The 19,470-nt window shown below is 41.9% G+C and overlaps 2 protein-coding genes across 2 annotated transcripts in view; one reads left to right on the forward strand and one right to left on the reverse strand.

Annotated features, from left to right (window-relative positions):
- LOC144631901 (uncharacterized) overlaps positions 1–19,470 on the reverse strand; it is an 86,071-nt gene that overhangs the window by 35,611 nt on the left and 30,990 nt on the right. The window lies entirely within an intron of this gene.
- On the forward strand, positions 816–6,622 carry LOC144631696 (uncharacterized). The gene has a single exon (XM_078490198.1). The coding sequence runs from the start codon at positions 1,148–1,150 to the stop codon at positions 6,134–6,136; it is 4,989 nt and encodes a 1,662-aa protein (XP_078346324.1). The 5' UTR covers positions 816–1,147; the 3' UTR covers positions 6,137–6,622.

A 19,470-nucleotide genomic window follows, 5' to 3' on the forward strand; every position in this document is an offset into this window, starting at 1 on the left:
TGAAGACCTTGATGTCCATTTTTTCGGCAGTCGAATATTCTGTAGGGTATTCTCTTTCGATTTATAGTTCCCTAAAGGTGTATTTATCGGTACAGGGATGAATGACCACATTGAAAATTTTAACAGCGAGCCGCGTGGACGCCATTTTGGTCATTTGCTCTTTAGCAAGGAGTGAGAGACTGGGAACCAGTTGGGAAGAACAATACAACCCAAATATGGGGTTTACTTACACCCAAATATGGTCAAAAAAAAGTCCCTTACGCAGAACGTAAGATTTTCTCTGCCTATACACTCATACGCACACGGCTCTATGATTCTGCCGCCTCGACAGCCTCACCTCTTGGCTCGGCTGTCTCGTTGGCAATAACACGCCTTTAATGTTCGACTCATGTGAAGTTCGACGTTTGGCCCGGGCCTAAGAAAGGTTTCTTTGTGTTCCAAAAAACGTTATCAATGCACTTAAAGCCACTGAGCTAATTTGTCCCAGTGAAGGACGGGGAACTCTTGTTTGAAATGCTTTATACTGGTTGATGGATTGTGTATATAGTTAATCAGTTAGAAAAGCGACTTGAGGTGAAATTTAAACTTCAGGTTTTTGTCGGCTTGTTCGTTGAATGTTGTTGTTTTTTTTTTATGGAGAGACAAAAAGAGGTTTTAACAATTTGAAATCCTTACTATCGATTTAAAAGCAAAATAACATTGTTCACTAGGCAAAAATGTGGAAATATATATACAAGGTAAAACCTTTCAGAACGATTGAAAAAAAATCTAGAAATATGAATTAAATATAACTTATCAACCTAGTAAAATGGCCCAGCGCCAGTAGGCTGGTTGTTCAGCGGCATTTCGCTGTAATCGGCCAGCGGCGTTTATTGTGGTATAAAAGCCCGCGCGTGCTGTTCCTTGGCGTCCGCCATTTTGATTGTATCTAGTTCTCGTTACGAGTAGATTTCGCTTACATTAAAGGTAAAGCTTACGGTTCATCGGGACCTAGTGTGTGTCCATTTAAACTACTGGCGTGGTGGCAGCGGAAAAGATTCGAATCGTCACGTCCTCGTCAGATTTAACGCACTTTTACGACAGATTCGTCGGGATTCCCGAGCAGCCAAGAGTCGGTTGTCAATACCATCTTATCCTGTAAGCTTCGATGTCTTCTAACAGAGCCCCCAAGCAGTGGTGCCTCTCAAAGAACGAAACTTTAACCTCCTTCGAGAGTTGGAAACAAAATCTTCTCTACACCTTGTCTTTGGACTCCAATTTCGCGCCATTTTTGGCCGAAGGGTCTTCGTGGCTGAAAAAGACTAGGGCGAGCCCTTTACGCGGTTTCACTAACGATGGGGAGCCGGTTCCAGCTGCTCAAAGGCGAACGGCCATCCAAAAGGTAAACATGCTCGAACTCATGTTAGGCCAGATTGCTAATTATTGCCCAATTATCTCTCGTAATACGATTGTCAAGAATTCTACTTGTATTGGGGACATTTGGCAGACAATTAGACTTCATTTTGGATTCCAAACTACTGGGGGTCATTTTTTAGACCTGGATGACATTCATTTGAACCCCGATGAGCGCCCGGAAGATCTCTTCCAGCGCCTTATGGCTTTTGTGGAGGACAGTTTAATTAAACCTCACACCTTGTTCCATCACGGTTCTGTTCTTGAGGAGGAAGAGGAATTGTCTCCAACGTTGGAGAACTTTGTTATTTTAACATGGCTTAGATTGATCAACCCTGGTTTACCTAAACTTGTTAAGCAACGATATGGAACTGAGCTTCGATCTCGCACTTTGGCGTCCTTAAAGCCTGAGATCTCCCAGGCGCTGGACTCACTTCTTGATGAAATCCGTTCTGCTGAAGAAACAAAAGTCATGCGCACAGGAGCCTCATTTTCCACTCAGAAGTCCTCGTTCCGGAGGAGTACACCGATCTATAGTAAATCATCTGCCAGGTTCCAGGGTCGCTCTTCTCCAAAGACGAAAGAATGCCCCCTCTGTAAACAGGCTGGTCGTACCTCACACGGTCACTTTTTAAGCGAATGTGGGTTCCTTCCCGAGCAGGACCGTTTGTACCTTCTGAAAGCTCGTCAGATTGTTTCAATTCTAGATGACGACAGTGCTGAGTTGGATTCTCTTTCTAATGATGTTGACCCGCCGTGTCATCAAAATCTGGTTGAGCAGAGTGATTCATTTACGTCTGATGCATCCAGAAGGGTTCTTGTACGTCAGTCTCCGTACATTGACACGTTTGTCGGCCATCATCAGGCTAGAGTCATCATTGACAGCGGCGCTACTGGTAACATGATCAGGCTCTCTGCTGTTCAGAGGCTCGGTGCAGGGATTTCGCACAGTTCTCAGTCTGCCCATCAAGCGGATGGCTCCTCTCCTCTAAAAGTGCTGGGGGAAACACGCCTGAGCCTCACACGTGGGAGCCATTCATTTCAATTTGAAGGTCTTGTTGTGGAGAATCTGGACGTAGATGTCTTGGCTGGTACCCCATTTATGGAAACGAATGACATAACCATTCGTCCAGCCAAACGCCAGGTTATCCTCGGGGATGGCACCATCTTCACTTACGGTTCTGTCAACCATCCTCTGACTGACAATGCTGTTCGCCGTGCACAAGTACTACGTGCTCCCTCTACTTCTACAACTATCTGGCCCGGCGACTTTATCGAAATAGTTCTTGCTGAGAATTCCATGTCTGATGCTGAGTACGCACTAGAGCCTCGATTTGACGCCACTAACGCCCGTATGGCCAAAGTCGCTGATGTGTGGCCGCCTCCTTGTCTCATCACAAGCGTCGCTGGTAGAGTCCGTATTCCTAACCTCTCAGATAGGCCTTATGTCCTGAAACGAAATGAACACTTTTGCCAAGTCAATCCTGTCTTCTTTCCAACTACTCAAGATCAGTCCTCCATCCCAGTCGGCAACCTTCCGTACCACAAGGTGTGTTCAGTTCCAGTTTCAGAGTCAAAGTACTCCCAGGGCGTGGCACTGGACCCCGACAATCTCCTCCCCCCTCACATCACAAGCAAGTTCCGTAACCTTTTGGTCCAGTACGACACTGTCTTTGATCCTGCAATTACCGGCTACAATGGCGCCTTTGGTCCTCTTCAAGCGAAGGTAAATATGGGCCCGGTCGAGCCTCCTCAACGGAAAGGTCGCCTTCCCCTGTACGCCCGAGATAAACTCGTCGAGCTCCAACAGAAGTTCGACGAATTGGAAAACCTTGGCGTGTTCCGTCGCCCTGAAGACATAGATGTTTCTGTAGAGTATCTCAACCCGTCCTTCTTGGTCAAAAAGTCGTCGGGTGGCTTTCGACTCGTCACTGACTTCGCAGACGTGGGTCGTTATAGCAAACCCCAGCCTTCCCTGCTCCCAGACGTGGATTCTACCCTACGCTGCATAGCCCAGTGGAAACACATCATCGTATCAGATCTAACCAGCGCTTTCTATCAGATCCCACTCGCCCGTGAGTCTATGAAGTACTGCGGAGTTGCCACCCCATTCCGAGGAGTACGCGTTTATGCCCGGTCGGCCATGGGTATACCTGGCTCAGAAACCGCACTGGAAGAGCTCATGTGTCGCGTCTTGGGTGACCTCCTCCAGGCTGGTATCGTTGCCAAGATAGCAGATGATCTGTACTGTGGGGGCAACAGCCCAGACGAGTTACTCCGAAATTGGGCTTCTGTTCTCCGAGCTCTTCATAAAGCTAGCCTACGCCTCTCGGCGTCGAAGACCATCATCAATCCAAAAACTACTTCTATCCTGGGTTGGACTTGGTCCCAAGGCACTCTTCGCGCCAACCCTCATCGCGTCTCAACTCTGTCCTCCTGCAGTCCTCCCAGTAAAGTTAGTGGCATGAAGTCCTTCATTGGTGCTTTCAAGGTCCTTGCTCGTGTTGTTCCACATTGTTCTTCTCTATTAGCCCCCCTTGACGAGGCCGTAGCTGGGAAACAGTCTCAGGATGACATCGTGTGGTCCGAACATCTTACTGAGGCCTTCAAGTCTGCCCAAGCTTCCCTTGCGTCCAGCCGCACAATCACTCTCCCAAAGCCCGATGACCAATTATGGATTGTGACAGACGCTGCTGTCAAGAGACCCGGAATCGCCGCCACTCTCTACATCTCGAGGGGTGACAACCTAGCCCTCGCTGGGTTCTTTAGTGCCAAATTACGTGCTCATCAAGTGTCTTGGCTACCGTGTGAAGTTGAAGCTCTTGCAATTGGGGTTGCTATAAAACACTTCAGTCCGTACATAATACAATCCAGGCACAAGGCTTGTGTGCTCACCGACAGTAAGCCTTGTGTCCAGGCCTTCGAGAAAATGTGCAGGGGAGAGTTTTCTGCTAGCCCACGAGTGTCGACCTATTTGTCTACTGTCAGCCGCTTCCAAGCCAACGTGAGGCATGTTGCTGGTGCTGCAATTTTACCTTCTGACTTTGCAAGCCGCAATGCACCGGACTGCTCTGATCCCTCTTGTCAGGTGTGCAAGTTCATCACCCAAGCTGAGGAGTCTGTCGTTCGACACCTATCTGCCCAGGATGTCTTATCTGGTCAGAAAAACCTTCCTTTCACAAGTCGAAATACTTGGTTGTCTATCCAATCTGAGTGCGCGGACTTACGTCGAACACATGCTCACCTAATACAAGGGACTCGTCCTTCCAAGAAGCTGACTAACATTAAGGACGTAAAAAGGTACTTGTCAGTAGCTTCTATCTCCAGTGATGGCCTCTTAGTCGTGAAAAAGACTGAGCCTTTGGCTCCTTCGCGGGATTGTATCATAGTGCCCAGACAGGTCTTAGATGGTTTACTGACAGCCTTGCACCTCAGGTTGTCTCACCCATCAAGTCTCCAACTCAAGAAGGTTGTCAGCCGCTACTTCTTCGCCCTTGACCTGGACAAGGCAATAGAGCGTGTTTCCCTTGGTTGTCATTCATGCGCTGCACTTCGCCACGCCCCGCACGCTGTTATAGAACAGTCAACTTCTGATCCTCCGGCAGCAGTGGGTGTATCTTTCGCAGCCGATATCCTGAAGCAGTCTCGCCAACTTATTTTGGTACTCCGAGAGTGCGTCACTTCCTATACTTCAACCCTCCTCGTGGTAGACGAGAAGCATGGGACCTTACGTGATGGGTTAATCCAATTATGCGTCGGCTTGCGACCCCTTGATGGACCTAACGCTGTCATTCGGTGTGATCCAGCTCCCGCCTTCAAAGCCCTTGTGAGTGACCAGCTTCTATTGCAACACAAGATTAGCCTTGAGATTGGTCGCGTGAAAAATCAGAACAAGAATCCAGTCGCTGAAAAAGCAATCCAAGAGTTGGAACACGAGCTCCTGCGGTTGCAACCGGAAGGTGGTCCTGTCTCTCCTAGGACTCTGTCCGTAGCCACTGCCAACCTGAACTCAAGAATCCGCTCCCGCGGCCTATCTGCTAGAGAAATGTGGACTCAACGAGACCAGTTTACCAACTCTCAGATTCCCCTAACAGATCAGGCGCTAATACGCGAGCAACATCTGCAAAGACTGGAAAACCATCCTCACAGTGAAACGTCGAAAGCCCCCCGTGGTGTCTGGCGTAGCTCTCCTTCAATATCTGTTGGTGACTTAGTTTACCTCTACTGTGACCGTAACAAGTCCCAAAGTCGTGACCGTTACCTCGTTGTCTCAGTTGACCGTGAGTGGTGTAATGTTCGCAAGTTCGTTGGCTCACAGCTACGAAACGTTTCGTACCGTGTGAAGAAGAATGAGTGCTATAAGGTCGCCCCCTTCAGTGTACACACGCCCAGGTACCTCAACGACGAAGACTCCAGCGACTGCGATCCTGACGTTGTTGGTGTCGACCAGGGCTTACCCGCTGATGGTCGTGGACTTCCTATTGACGAGGAACCTCCCCCAGAAAGCCAACCGTTACCTCCGCCTGCCCCAGGGATCCCTATCGAGATATCGTCCCCACCTTCCGCTTCTGTACCACCAGAAGATGTCCCGAGTTATGGTGAGGATAGCCAACCCGGCTCGCCAGATGACGTCGAGGTTATCCCTGCCCTCTCTCCAATTGTTAGCCCTGCGGTGAACAAGCGCCCTACCCGGCAGCGGCGTCTCCCGCAGCATCTTCAAGACTATGTAGTCGAATTAAAGTAGCTCGGACGATTCTAGACATTTAGTCATTTAGCGGCTCAATTCTAGACATCCTGCAGCATCTTCAGGGCTATGTAGTCGAATTAAAGTAGCCCGGACGATTCTAGACATTTAGACATTTAGCTGGTCAATTCACTGATTAAGTTTGTTTTCTTGTCTAACTCGTAGCTCAGAGTCTGTCCCTCAGTCAGTAGTAATTTCTCTGTGTGTGTATTTCATATCAACTCGTCACCTAGACTAGAGTTTCTTTGTTTGCATGATTATTTATTTTAGAAGGAAAGAAGAAGCCACGCCAGTAGGCTGGTTGTTCAGCGGCATTTCGCTGTAATCGGCCAGCGGCGTTTATTGTGGTATAAAAGCCCGCGCGTGCTGTTCCTTGGCGTCCGCCATTTTGATTGTATCTAGTTCTCGTTACGAGTAGATTTCGCTTACATTAAAGGTAAAGCTTACGGTTCATCGGGACCTAGTGTGTGTCCATTTAAACTACTGGCGCAGCTCACAACGAGTCTCTCGTAGCTCAGTTGGTTAGAGCGCCCAACCGGTATCTGGGAGGCCATGGGTTCGATTCCCGTCGGGGACTCAGAATTTTTCTTTGTCCCGTGCTCGTGTCATGTTGAATACTTCATCTTCATTATTTACTACCGAGCTTAAAATTTACCATCTTTATTATTTACATGAATTAAATAGTATTGCTTTTTATTTAAGTTTAATATTTCGTACTTGCCTCCTACGCAGACGTCGTCTTTGCGTAAGAGGCTAATTTCACTACAGCTAGTTATCACTACAGCTACCACTGCAGCTAAGTGATCCTTTAGCGAGTTGTTTTCGCCCAAAAATTCTAAAACAACCAACGATTAAAAGAACGATTTAAAAAGCCGGTTTTCACTATTTTGAGATGTGCCATACATGTCACAAAGCCGGAGTGTAACACGAGGTGCAAGGAGTTTTGATTTTTGTTTTATTTTATTGTCATGTTTTTGAACATCATCGATTTCTATGATTTTGCTTTTCTTGCAGAAGTGATCATTGCACAATAATATATTATTTCCTAAAGTAATTTAAGTTTTTGTATGACTAAAACTTGGAAAAATTTAAAAACAATTATGATAAAACAGCAGCCAATGCAATTTGCATAGGCAAAGGGCTGTTCCTGTCGAGCGTCTGACCCTGAATAAATTCTGCTGCTAAACTGCACGAAACGTACAACGGTTTGTTATTAAAAAGGAAACCCTTAATCTAAAGACATTTAATGTTTACGTAAGCGGTATACGGCAGGCGGCGAAAGTAAGATTAGAACTAAGATTTTTGCCGTCCTTTGGAAAAACAAACGTCTGAAATAACTAGTTATAAAAAGACGCTTTTTATTCATCGACTGGTGTTTATAAATTGATATTTTTCTGTATCGGGTCTTGTGACTGTCCCAAAACCACCAATTTCTCCAGAATTAGTCCGAAACTAACAAGAAAATTTAGTTTTGATTGAAAATATATATTTTTGTCATCGCTTTGGTAAATACATTTTGCATATATAACAAGCCTCCAAAGTTGGTTATTTTTAGAACGGTTTCTTGGTGTTACCAAGAAACGTTATCAACGCACTTAAAGCCACTGAACCAATTTATCTCAGTCAAGGAGGGGGAAATTTGGTTTGCAATGCTCTACACTGGTCGGTGCAAAGAGTATACCGTAGAATTCCGGTTATAAGCCCCCCCCCCCCCGCTTATAAGTCCCCCCCCCCCGGTTACTGAGTGGGAGGGCCGGACGGGAAAATATTTGGCTCGAGGTCAGGACGGCGCTCGGTCCGTGCGTCCTGACCGAGAGCCAAATATTTTCCCGTCCGGCCCGACCTAACTCAGTCAATAAGCATTTTATCATATGACCACTGATTTTGTTTGTTTGTTTTTCTTTCGTGGATACAGATAGTACAGACGCGGCGGCCCGTTTCGCGCGCATTTTGAAAAGCCAATGGTAGCTCGTAATTTGTTTGGGAAGCCAGTAAAGTGCATTTGACTTGCGATGTGCATACAAAGTTTTTGAACTTCTGTTAAGTTGTCAACCAAATCTTCTAGTTTTAGCTCCATTCCAAGAAGATTTAAATCCGACTAAATTCCTCGTACATGATTGCGGTTAGTAGAAATTTCAAACGAAACGTTTATGAAGGACTACAACAAAGAATTTGCACAACGTTTCGGCTAGTCGTGCTCGTCTCTCAGCGAAGACTGAATTTATCCTGCCACAGCTTAGCGACGTTTCTTCTGAGCCGAAATTCACAATTGGTTTGAACGAGAAGATTAATCAGTTTTCCACCAAGAAAAATTTTGGATGTTAAAACAGCATTAGATCTTAATCTATGAAACTACGTAAAGACTTGGAAAGGAATTGTACTGGCAGTTCAGGATTTTGCTTCGCTTCGTTTCCCTTCGGCTTCAAGTTGTTTTGTTTACCACGGATCATAGGATTCATGAACGTCTGCTGTTGCTGCTTAGTCCTTGAATTCGTTAGTTCCTCGACGATGTCGAGCTCTGCATTACAGTTGATGTCCAAATTGTGCTTAAAATGCTTCGGAAAACAAGCAGGAAACTGTGTCATAATCAGGTTAGTCGTAAACATGAACTCGCATTTTGTTTGTTGTGATTACGCAGCAGAAAGAGAAATTTGAGTTTACTTCGCATTTGCATTTTTCTTCAACGTTTATCATGACTTCAAACCAGGATACGTCTTTCAGGTCTTTGTCCGATTATGTTGTTTTTTGACGGCTTTTATTTCGATTTTATTGTTGTTGTCAGGAGTAAGCTTATTTCGTCCTCATTTGCCAAGTTTAATTTAAACATGTCTTCAAACTACAGCGCTTTCTAGATAGTAAAGTTTTAATAAATTAAACATGTTGGACATTCTTTGCTTTTTAAAAAATCTTAACTATCGCTTATCTGAATTCAAAGCTGTGGAATCAACTGGTTCCAATTCCGGCATCTCGCGGCAGTAGCGGGCCGTACGCTTTTCTAGTAGGGCCGTACGTGTTTTTCCGGCCCTGCTAGAGCGAGGCGTACGGCCCTCATACGGGACTTTTTTCATATGGTTTTCCAAGGAAATTGCGCGCGGGTCCGTACGGGTCATATGATAAATCCAGTTATAAGCCCCCTCTACCAGATGACAGTACTGAATAGGGCTAAATGTTGCTTTATTATGTGTTTTTAACTTAAAAACGTATTGTCATCAACACTCCCGTGGCTCGTTTTGAAACGTTTTTTTCATTCCGTTTATAAGCCCTCCCGGATATAATCCCCTCCGCTTTTAAGCCCACCCAAAACCCCTTACGAAGTTGTATAAGCCCAGGGCTTATAACCGGAATTCTACGGTATTCATTCAGATAGCCAGACGCCTTTATTCTGGATTTAAAAGTCAGGATTTTGCCAGCCTGTTCGCTTTGAACATTCAAAACTAAATAATTGATCAATTTTTTTTCAATAAACGTCGTGGTCTTGAATAAATTAGACTGAACAAAAAAAAAAATGAGTTGGCCGCTTCCAGATCCAAATTCGCCTCTTTTTGCATTGGTTTTACTAAGAAAAAAAAAAACAGTTTTGTTTATGTTTGTTTTTTTGCACATGTACCTTAACCACGTATTTTATGTCTAACTTGGCCGAGGATAAGTTGTGGGCGTTTGTGCTATGCAGACGCCGTTTTGTCTTCTGGAAAATTCTACATATTAAGTGAATTCCTAGCGATATTTTTAGTTTAATTATAATTTTGAAATAAACAGGTTCCCCGATGAGCTTTGCAACTGACGTTTACAGTGTAAGAGATATATCGTTGAACGAAGTTAGCACCAATATCTTTACTATCAGAGTGTTATTCGTTTTATGTTAGTTTCGCCTTCCCTAAATTGTACTGACATAATTCAGCAAATTCGTTCGTGCTTTTAAATATTAGTTGTCACTCATTAAAAGCAATGTCTCGGCACATCTCTTTACGAACAAGAATAACAAATAACATAAGTAATAATTAAATTTCTATACATTATCAGTCCTTCCTTTTTCATTTTTTCAGACCCGTTTTCTCGCCCCAAACCTTATATAGAGTCTCGGGAATTAAAGTACTGGCACTGACTTTTCTTTGGGGATATTCTCAAAGTTGTTTAATCATAAAGAGACAAAAACACTTTTTTACAAAGTGGAGTCCTAACTACCGATTTAAAAAATGGTGGAAATATATGTGTAAGAGATATAACTAACGTTTAGAATGATTGAAAATCCAGAACTATAAGTAAGATTATTATTGTAAGTTGAATTAGCATAACGTTTCAACAATGGGTTCTACAAGTGCGAAAGTTGTAATAAAAGCAAAACTGTAGATCTAGTAGATGTTAGATCTGGTAGATGTAGATCTAGTAGTTGGGTGATTATTAATCACAAAATTATTTCTGTATCATTGGATCACTGTTTAGCTAGATTAGTGAACACGTAGCTAATCCTACAGGAACACAATAGCGAAGCGCGCAAGTGACGTCGTGGCTCGGACAAGACTCGGACAATTATAACAAACCGGGATGGCGGACGATTTTCCTAAAACACTTTCAAAACAGCCGGTGTTCCTAAATGTGAGTTTACAGTATCGGGAAATGTGCCTCTTCATTGTAGGTCCTAATACTTCCTTAATAACTTCCTTAAGCAAACTCTACTTAAGATTCAAAACTAGTTTTGGTAGCATCAATCATATTTCTATGAAATCATCATATAGTGTTGATGTCTAAAAAATTATTCATTCACACAGGATAATAGTTTGCTTTCAGTGCTACATTATGGACACTAAGCTGCTAATTATTTTGCTGCTTCAAATTTCAATAAGTATTGGTAAGTAGAAGAAAAACTTCATTTTGTTTTTAATTTTTGCTTATAGGCTTTTAAAAATATTTTCAAGAATCATTCGAATAAATAGCTTTGGCTGATAAACTTGAGGGCTACCATGTTCGTTTGCCGTATTAGCAAATTTCTGATCCAAATTAAAAAACAGCATGCTTTTCGCGTTTGTTTTTGTTATCGACTTATCGAGGAATGGAAATTTTCAAGACAAGATATATAGGAACAATACATTGCCAGAATGACTCAGCGGCTTCGAATAAAGTCCTAGGGGGCGTACTGGTGATGACAAGAGACAGGGAAAGCCACTCGACATTTCTCTTTGAGATTAACGTGAATTGCAGTATATCCCAACTAGTTGATATTTAGAACGGAATTAATTCTTACTAAAGGGAAGTTTCTATTCAGGTCTTTTTCTTCTGATAATTGCGGGCCCAAGAGAGGCCCGCAACCCTAATCTTGACAGTGACCAGCGGATTGGTGCGCGCCACGTTTATAAAGGCTATCTGCAAACCGAAAGTTGAAAATTTTGTTCTTCCACTAAGAACGATCGGAATGCAAAAAATGTGTCAATCACGACAGTTTGTCGTAACACCGGAAGAGAAAAATCTTGTCTCCAAGAGCGATAAGAATGCGAAAAATGAGGCTTCTGTCGGAAGATTGCAGACATTACGTTTTGCAGACGTTGTTTTATAGGTGTTGCTTTTGAGAAGATCTGCTGTGATTGTATCACAGATAAACTACGGCAAAGCGAATGATTCCAACAACGGTTATTCTCGAGAAATTCCTTATAACACTGACAACAAAGCGAGTTTGCCGACGGAGGAAAATCACATCTCAATTCACACCGCGTGCTCGACTACACTTCGCAAAACTGTCAATCAAAAAAACAACTCTGATTGGTTCGCGGCAATAGGAAACGATAAAAAACATTCGTAACTTAAGCGTGACGCGTTACTCGACCTTACTCGGAATAATTTTCTTTTGTCCAGTGATTTATCGACACTGTCTGAAAAATTTAATATCGATAAACTTTGGCTTATTCACCATTGAAACATGGCAAACTTGTCAACATATGATTGGTAATATCAAACACGTAAAAAAAATCATCATAATTTCGCACACATTGAGATACTGTTATTCTCGGTGGACAGACTCCCAATAAACAACCGCAGTTTATAAAAGAAATCTCAATTACCACAGTTATGCCAACTTCTGGAAAACTTCCCGAAAATTTCGACTTGAAGTAATTTTCAAAACTAACAAAAAACACTTCCCTCCCAGTACCTTCTCTTAACTGCATCGAGGCCCGCACTTTCTAACCTGTGGTTACCACTAGTTTTATCTCCTAAAGGTTGTTGTTTTTTAGAGGTTTGCAGCAAACAACGATCAAAACAGTATTGTGAAGTATGACCTGATCCCACCAATTACCACAAAGTACATAAGAATCGTTCCAGAGGACTGGTACACTTACATCGCTTTGCGTGTAGAATTTTACGGATGCAGTGCAAGTAAGACGCTCCAATACTTTTCTCAATAAGCTTTTTGTTTTCTACTCACTGTAGATATATCAACGTCCCAAAACACCCGTATGTCTACGTATACGACATTGGTAGGATTAGCCAGCTAGTTCGTTAACTTACGGTCTTCGTCAGTGCCTTTAATTTGAGCTGAAGCAATCTTTACACCGTTGTACCTTTTTTTTATTCATGGTACGTATAGGTTAACGTTATTATTCCAGTACCCAAAGTGAACAATGATTTTTTGAAAGAAACTCACCATGTTATTTTTTCCAGATAATGGCGGCTACTCTCAATGGGGTAATTGGACCCATTGTTCTGCAACTTGTGGCTTTGGACTGCTTAACTGTCCGATTTAAATTTCTTCTCCTCAAATGGTCTTTTTGAAGGTACACATTTCGTGCTGTTGGAAATAGCCTTCAATTAGTGCAAATATTCCTAGCCGCTTAATGCTACGGAAACCGGGATAAGCTCCGGCAGTGTGGGCCGCTTGGCTCGTGGCTTCTCCTTTTTTTCCTTTTATCTCCCATGAGCAACAACTTACATGGGTGATGAAATCCATTATTTAACTTCAAAAAAATGGCTCAAAATGTTTGGAGACTTCAATATTTTATTCGTACTGAGGAACTTACCACACGCGACTTAACGATTTCTTGCTATTTCATTAAAATTTACCAAAACACAGAAGCCAGTCATTTGCCTCAATTTGACACAAAACTAGTACGGCATAGATAATCAAGCATAAATCTATCAATAACAATCAAAGCATTGGCGAAGAAAAGGCACCTAGAGCATTTTCCGGAGCATTTTTATAGCCATAATATAATTCCGCAATGTCGTGATAGCAAATGTAAATATAGCAGCGAAAGATATTCTTCACAAGCTCGCCCAATCCAACATTTAGGTACACCAACCAAAGTTAAGAAGCGAGAAAGTAATGCTACATACCTGCCACTTATCGACACTAAGGTGCTTCCTTCTGAAGATTTTGTTCTTGCTTGCTACACTTCAATCTCATTTGACATGTACTGTTGCTTTGAGGCGCGCTGAACTTAGCCAATACATCGTGGTTTATCCTTCGTGAAAAGTATAACTCCCGCCATGTTGGATTTCTCAGTACCTTAGCTTTGAGCCTGCCGTTTCAGTCAGCGGTATGGCCCGTTCACGTGGCATCACGCGCGACTACACGCTGTTCATTTGCTTTTCCTCCGCGAATGTTCCTTTTCGTCAGAGTATTAAGTAGATTGCGTTGGTGATGAACATGAGAATATTTTCAATTTGTGGTACGAAAAAAATTCTTCCGCTGCTGCTTGATGTGATGTGCGTACCACAATGTGATGCTGAACGAACTCTAGGGTGCTTACCATTTGTTGGAGAGAACCGGTTCCAAAACTAGCAAACTAACCGCAATAGATGTCGCTTACCATTTGTAGGTCAGTTTCATGTTATTTCTTTCCATTGGTGGAAGACCTGACGCATAAGGGGCTAGAGCTGGGAAACCTTTCCGGAAAATTACATTTTTTGATCAAATACCTCTACTCCTGGGGCATAAATGGCAAAAGATGAATAACTCAGCAAAATTGTGTTGTTTTCAATCTAAGTTTCATGTACCAATCAGAGCCTAGTTGTTCAAAGGGAGAATAACATTTTCCACCGGATAAATCACTATCAGGTGGATAGCAAAATATGTTTTGTATGACAATTATACACTGGATAGCGACTTATCTGGTGTATAGGATTAACATAAAGCAGATGCCCTGGGTATTACCGGAGAGGATGTTGAAGTCAGGATATGATGGGTCGATGGGTACATTAGTTCGTGGAGCAGCAAAGTGGAGTTTGGGAATAATTTGAAATGAAATAAATTGACTATAAAGAAATTTAATTTAATTTAATGCTTTTTAAACTTTTTTTCCTACACGACGATTTCAAATAACTTTCCACGCTGCTCTTAAGCTCCCCCCGCTCCCCACTCCCCACATAGGAATTCTACTCTAAATGGATCGCCTGGGAAAAGGGGTGCTTTGCATACATGATCAATGACGATAAAGACATAAATTTGTATGACACCACAAACGTTTTATTTTGCACACCTTTTATTGCCTTAACATTACGTCATTGCTGGCTTAAGTCACGCCCACATACGATAATTTTAATGCCTTTAACTAACGGGAATCGGTACACAATTTTTTGGCTCGCGACAACATCATTTCTTATATACCAGCAAGTTAAACCCCAATTACATCAGAATTAAACCCTTAGTTTATGTTTGCTTCAATTCCGGTTTGGTAATCCGTTCATAACCATTCCTGTAAAAACGAATGGAAAATAAATCAATAGATTTATCCAGTGGGATGTATTTGCTGTTATACCCCATTTATACTAAAGAATCCTGAAGCTAAGGCACGTTTAAATACTGTTTAATATAACACAGTTCAAACGTTTTTCTTCGTAGAAGTGCCTAACTGAGGTTTTTCGGCTTTAAATTTAACACGATGAAAGCATAAATAAGGTTTTACATGAACTCCATGTAAACTTCCTTCCTATCAGTTTTTTTCTTGTGTGCTGATTTTTATTATGTTAAACCTGGTTTAAATTTTCTGGTGTTAATCCGGAAGTCACTTACACGGTCTACTACATTTATGGCCCATTTAGGAGTAAAAAATATAGCTCATAGGAGTTTACATTATTATTTTGACATTTTATTTACGAGCTTTTCCAGACCTAGAAGTATTACTGCTTCAGTCCCCAGGACGGGATGTTAGTCCATAGCAAGTTGATCCTCAGCATTTCGCTAGCTTTCCCTAACAGTACGCCAGCTAGCAATTTATTCTCGGGTAGCGGAGAGGCACTGTTAGAGTACAACTTCACAACAAAGTGACCTCTACCAGAGTCCAAAGCTAGACCTTTCAATTTGGTATCAAGTAGACTAACCATTGGGCCACCGCGTCACCTACACCGCTAATATTATTATAGCTTTAAGAGCCACGTTTTACAACAGAAAGTAATGTGGCACCAAAAGTAGGATATTGCTTTTATTTGATCAGCTTACCTCAGGCCAATTTTTGATGATATAGAAGATCAAGTATGGCATGGCAGTACCTTTACCGAGAAATCGCCTCTGATCACATATCAACCAGACAAGTAAGGAAGAGAGTAAACAAACTTCCGTGGATCAATAATGAAATCAAGAAAGAACAAAATAATCGTTACCGCCTTCTAAAACTCTACAAAGACAACAAGGATGCAAATATCTGGAGCTCCTACAAAGCCGCTAGGAATCGTGTTAAAAAACTAATACGAAACGCAGAAATTTCATACTGGAGAAAACAATTTGCTTCGGCTGAGAATAGCAAGTCATTTTGGCAAGTGGTAAGAAAGGCTCAGGGTAAAGACGCTAGGAAGCCTATTCCCCCAGTACTAGATAGCAATGGAACCCTTCTGACGAATGATTCCGACAAGGCTGAGGCCATGAATGACTTCTTTGCTAATATCGGAACTCTGCTCGCAGATCATTTTCGCATTGACTCTGGCATCATGCCTGGCCAGACATTTGAGCTCATATGCAGAGTTACACCTAATATTCAACAGATCGACCTGTCCGAAAATCAAGTGAGACAGAAACTTACTCGAATCAAACAGAAAACTGGTGGTCCCGTTAAGATTTCCGAGTCCCGTGAGCTTTCGGTGGCCGGCGAAACCCTCTTTGAAGGTCTTTTTAGTATCTTCAACAATAGTATCAAACGAGGTCTATACCCTAAAAGTTGGAAATCTGGCGAAGTGATCCCGGTCTTTAAAAAGGGCATCAAGTCTGACTATGCAAACTACAGGCCCCTGACGATGCTCAACTTGAACAGCAAAATCCTAGAGGGCATTGTTTGTGACTCCTTAGACAAACACCTTGAGGGAAATAGGCTTATACACCAAAACCAGTGGGGATTTAAGAGAGGCGTCTCTACCGAATCTCTAATATTATTCCTTTCAGAAACGTGGAAAAAGACGATTGACTCTGGTGAAAAATTGGCGTTGTATTTGTCGACTTCCAGAAAGCGTTTGATACTGTCGATCACAACATCCTGAAATCAAAATTGTCGGCTGTTGGTGTATCTGGTGTATTTCACAAGTGGGTTTCAAGCTACCTCTCCAACAGAACTCAATATGTTACCATTAACGGAGTTAAATCGAGGTTACGACCTGTTGAAATTGGCGTCCCCCAAGGGTCCCTCCTAGGCCCTCGACTTTTTGAAATTTATGTAAATGATCTTCCTGATTGCTCTGCAGTTGGATTCATACACTTGTTTGCTGATGATAATACTATTTATAACATAGCAAGGGAAATTGAAAAAATCGTGGATTCTCTAAATCTAATATTAAACGACTTTAAAGTGTGGTGCGATAGGAACCGCCAAACAGTGTACACAGGAAAAACGGAGGCTATGCTAATTAGTAACCACTCATTCGTTGGCCCCCTGAGATCCCTAATGTTTGGCAACTCTCACATTAACTTTACCACAAAATCTACCTGCTTGGGCGTGGTTATTGATCACAAGTTAAACTGGAAAGCACAAGTTAAAACCTTACATAGAAGATTTGTTGGAAAACTGAAATTTTTGAAAACAATGAAAGGGCTGCCAACAAATGTACTTGAAGAAATATACTATAAAAGTATCGTCCCAAGCATCACCTATTTTATGTTGGTCTGGGGATCATGTTCCTTGGCCACATTCAACGACTTGGAACTATTACACATTAAAGCTGCCAAATTAATTCACAAGCTACTCAGTGAAACACCTGATGCTGACGTTCTTCAAATTGTAAAATGGAAGCCTTTGAATTATATTTACAAGCGAAGGCTTGCTTCCATTATGTACCAGGTGTACAATCACTCTCTACCTGATCAACTTACATCCCTGCTTGGAACACGATACGACGATAATAATTATAAATTAAGGCGTTCTAATTACTTTTGTCTAATACGTTACAATAGTTTACTTGGAAGAAGCAGTGTCAAATATCGGGGCCCTATTGTATGGAACTCAATCCCGAGAAACAGTCAGAAACGCTACCTCCTTACAGCTTTTCAAAGCTAGTCTTAAACGTGCCTCTAGATCTATAGACCTAATCCAGTTTGAGAAAGAGGCATGCTTGATTCATTCCAGGGATTCTGACTTCATATATTTTAATTCTCTTTTTATATTTCTTTTGCATTAATAGTTATATGTTTAGTTAGTGTATTATTTAATGGCAGGTCCACACCAGCCTTTATGGTTGCCCTACGCGACCCCCCTCAACAAAAAACTATGTATATATGTATGTATGTATGTGTCGTGCGTCGTGCGTCGTGCGTCGTGGCAAGTTCGCCCCCGATGCAAAGGAGTATTCTCACCAATTTGTTATTTTTGGATATCGTTTTTCTTACTAACAAAAACATATTTTTGTTTCATGTCTGGCGCACCGTTTTGCTTTTTTTCCCTCCATGTCTGCCGGACAGTTTAACGGAAGTGGCCCGAAAATTGCAAATATTTCCTTGACCTTGGCGTGCATGCTGCTTGCCGACTCAGAATTTTCTGATCAGCAACGTTTTGGTAACAACCAATTTATTGAACGATTTCATGTACATAGCTTGGTGGTTCTTCATCCCGTGTCGAGTAAATGATCATGTTATTCTTTTATTTGTTTTTCCAATTTTATCAGGGAAGTTACGCTAGCCAAAATATTTTATAATTTTTAAAGTTTCCTGGCTTTCTTGGTCATTTCAAGTGAAAAGGTTACAGCTTCTCGAGTCTGAAGTTTTTTTTTAACTTTAAGAGATTTCTACAGAACACCTAATGGAATTTTTTCCTATGTGCATGGCCAATTTTTTACTCCTCTCTTAAATGAAAAAAAAAAAGAGTTTCTTTTCAGTTGTTCGCTACCTGCCAGTGATCCAATTAGTTATGTTGGAACACTCAGGTATGATTGGTTAAAAATAGGTGAAATGTACATGTTTGCTGAAAGCATTTGCGGAAGCATTATCAAAACTTGCCTTGTCTAGGACTATAGCGAATGGAACTCTTTATATTCTTGAAATGACTTAATAAATGTACGCCGGTTTTAAGTACTAGAGATTTGTTTCACAAGGCCAAATCGATGTTGCTGTTTCAGAATCCGAACTTGCAGGTGCGCCAGACTAGAAGGATCGCAGGCCTCTGGGCACGAGATTGGCAGGTCAAACGTCGACTGCGGTCAAACGACAAAAACATTCCAAAAACAAGACAAGTACTTTAGAGATAAGGCTTTGATTTTCACAGTTCCAAATTTGATACATTACCGGTATCGTGACAATTGAATAACCTTTTTGGGGCTTTATTTAAAAATTCTACGTGTTTGAAAATGGCGGTATGTGGACTTGTTTGCACCATTTTGTCAAAGCAGTTTGGTTGAGATGCAAAACATTTAAAAAATAAAAACACTCTAATACCTGAAAAAAGAAAACGGGAATACTGATATGTTTACACTCAGCAGCTATATATTTTATCGATCTTTGCTCATACTAACGCAATATGAACGAAATTACCCGCAGTAGAAAGAAAAGCTGCCTGAGACGTTTGACTGCGGTGAAGGTGCGTAGAGATTTGACCTCCCGTTATCATTTGAAGCTTAAGGAGGCTCGATGTAGTTTTTTTTAGACTAAGGGTGGTTGTTTTGAAAATTAAAATTACCTAGGAAGCCAATGTTCGATTTTTGCCAAAATACACCATAATGATCAAATGTGACCAAATTTTAATTTTTTACCCGTTACTTAGTCACAACGGTTACCATAGCAACGATTGACGTTTTCTTTTGTTCTCAAACAAGCTTGATTTTCTCGAAATCTAGACTGACACTTGGTGTTTATTTTTTGATATGTTAAAGTTTAGTAGATTGACTAACTGTTGACGAAATTTTAGAAAAATCTGTAAGAGTGTTTTCAAGTAAATCAA

Source organism: Oculina patagonica, chromosome 12, assembly GCF_052425735.1.
Source record: "Oculina patagonica isolate OP01 chromosome 12, crgOcupat, whole genome shotgun sequence".
NCBI classification, from domain to species: domain Eukaryota; kingdom Metazoa; phylum Cnidaria; class Anthozoa; order Scleractinia; family Oculinidae; genus Oculina; species Oculina patagonica.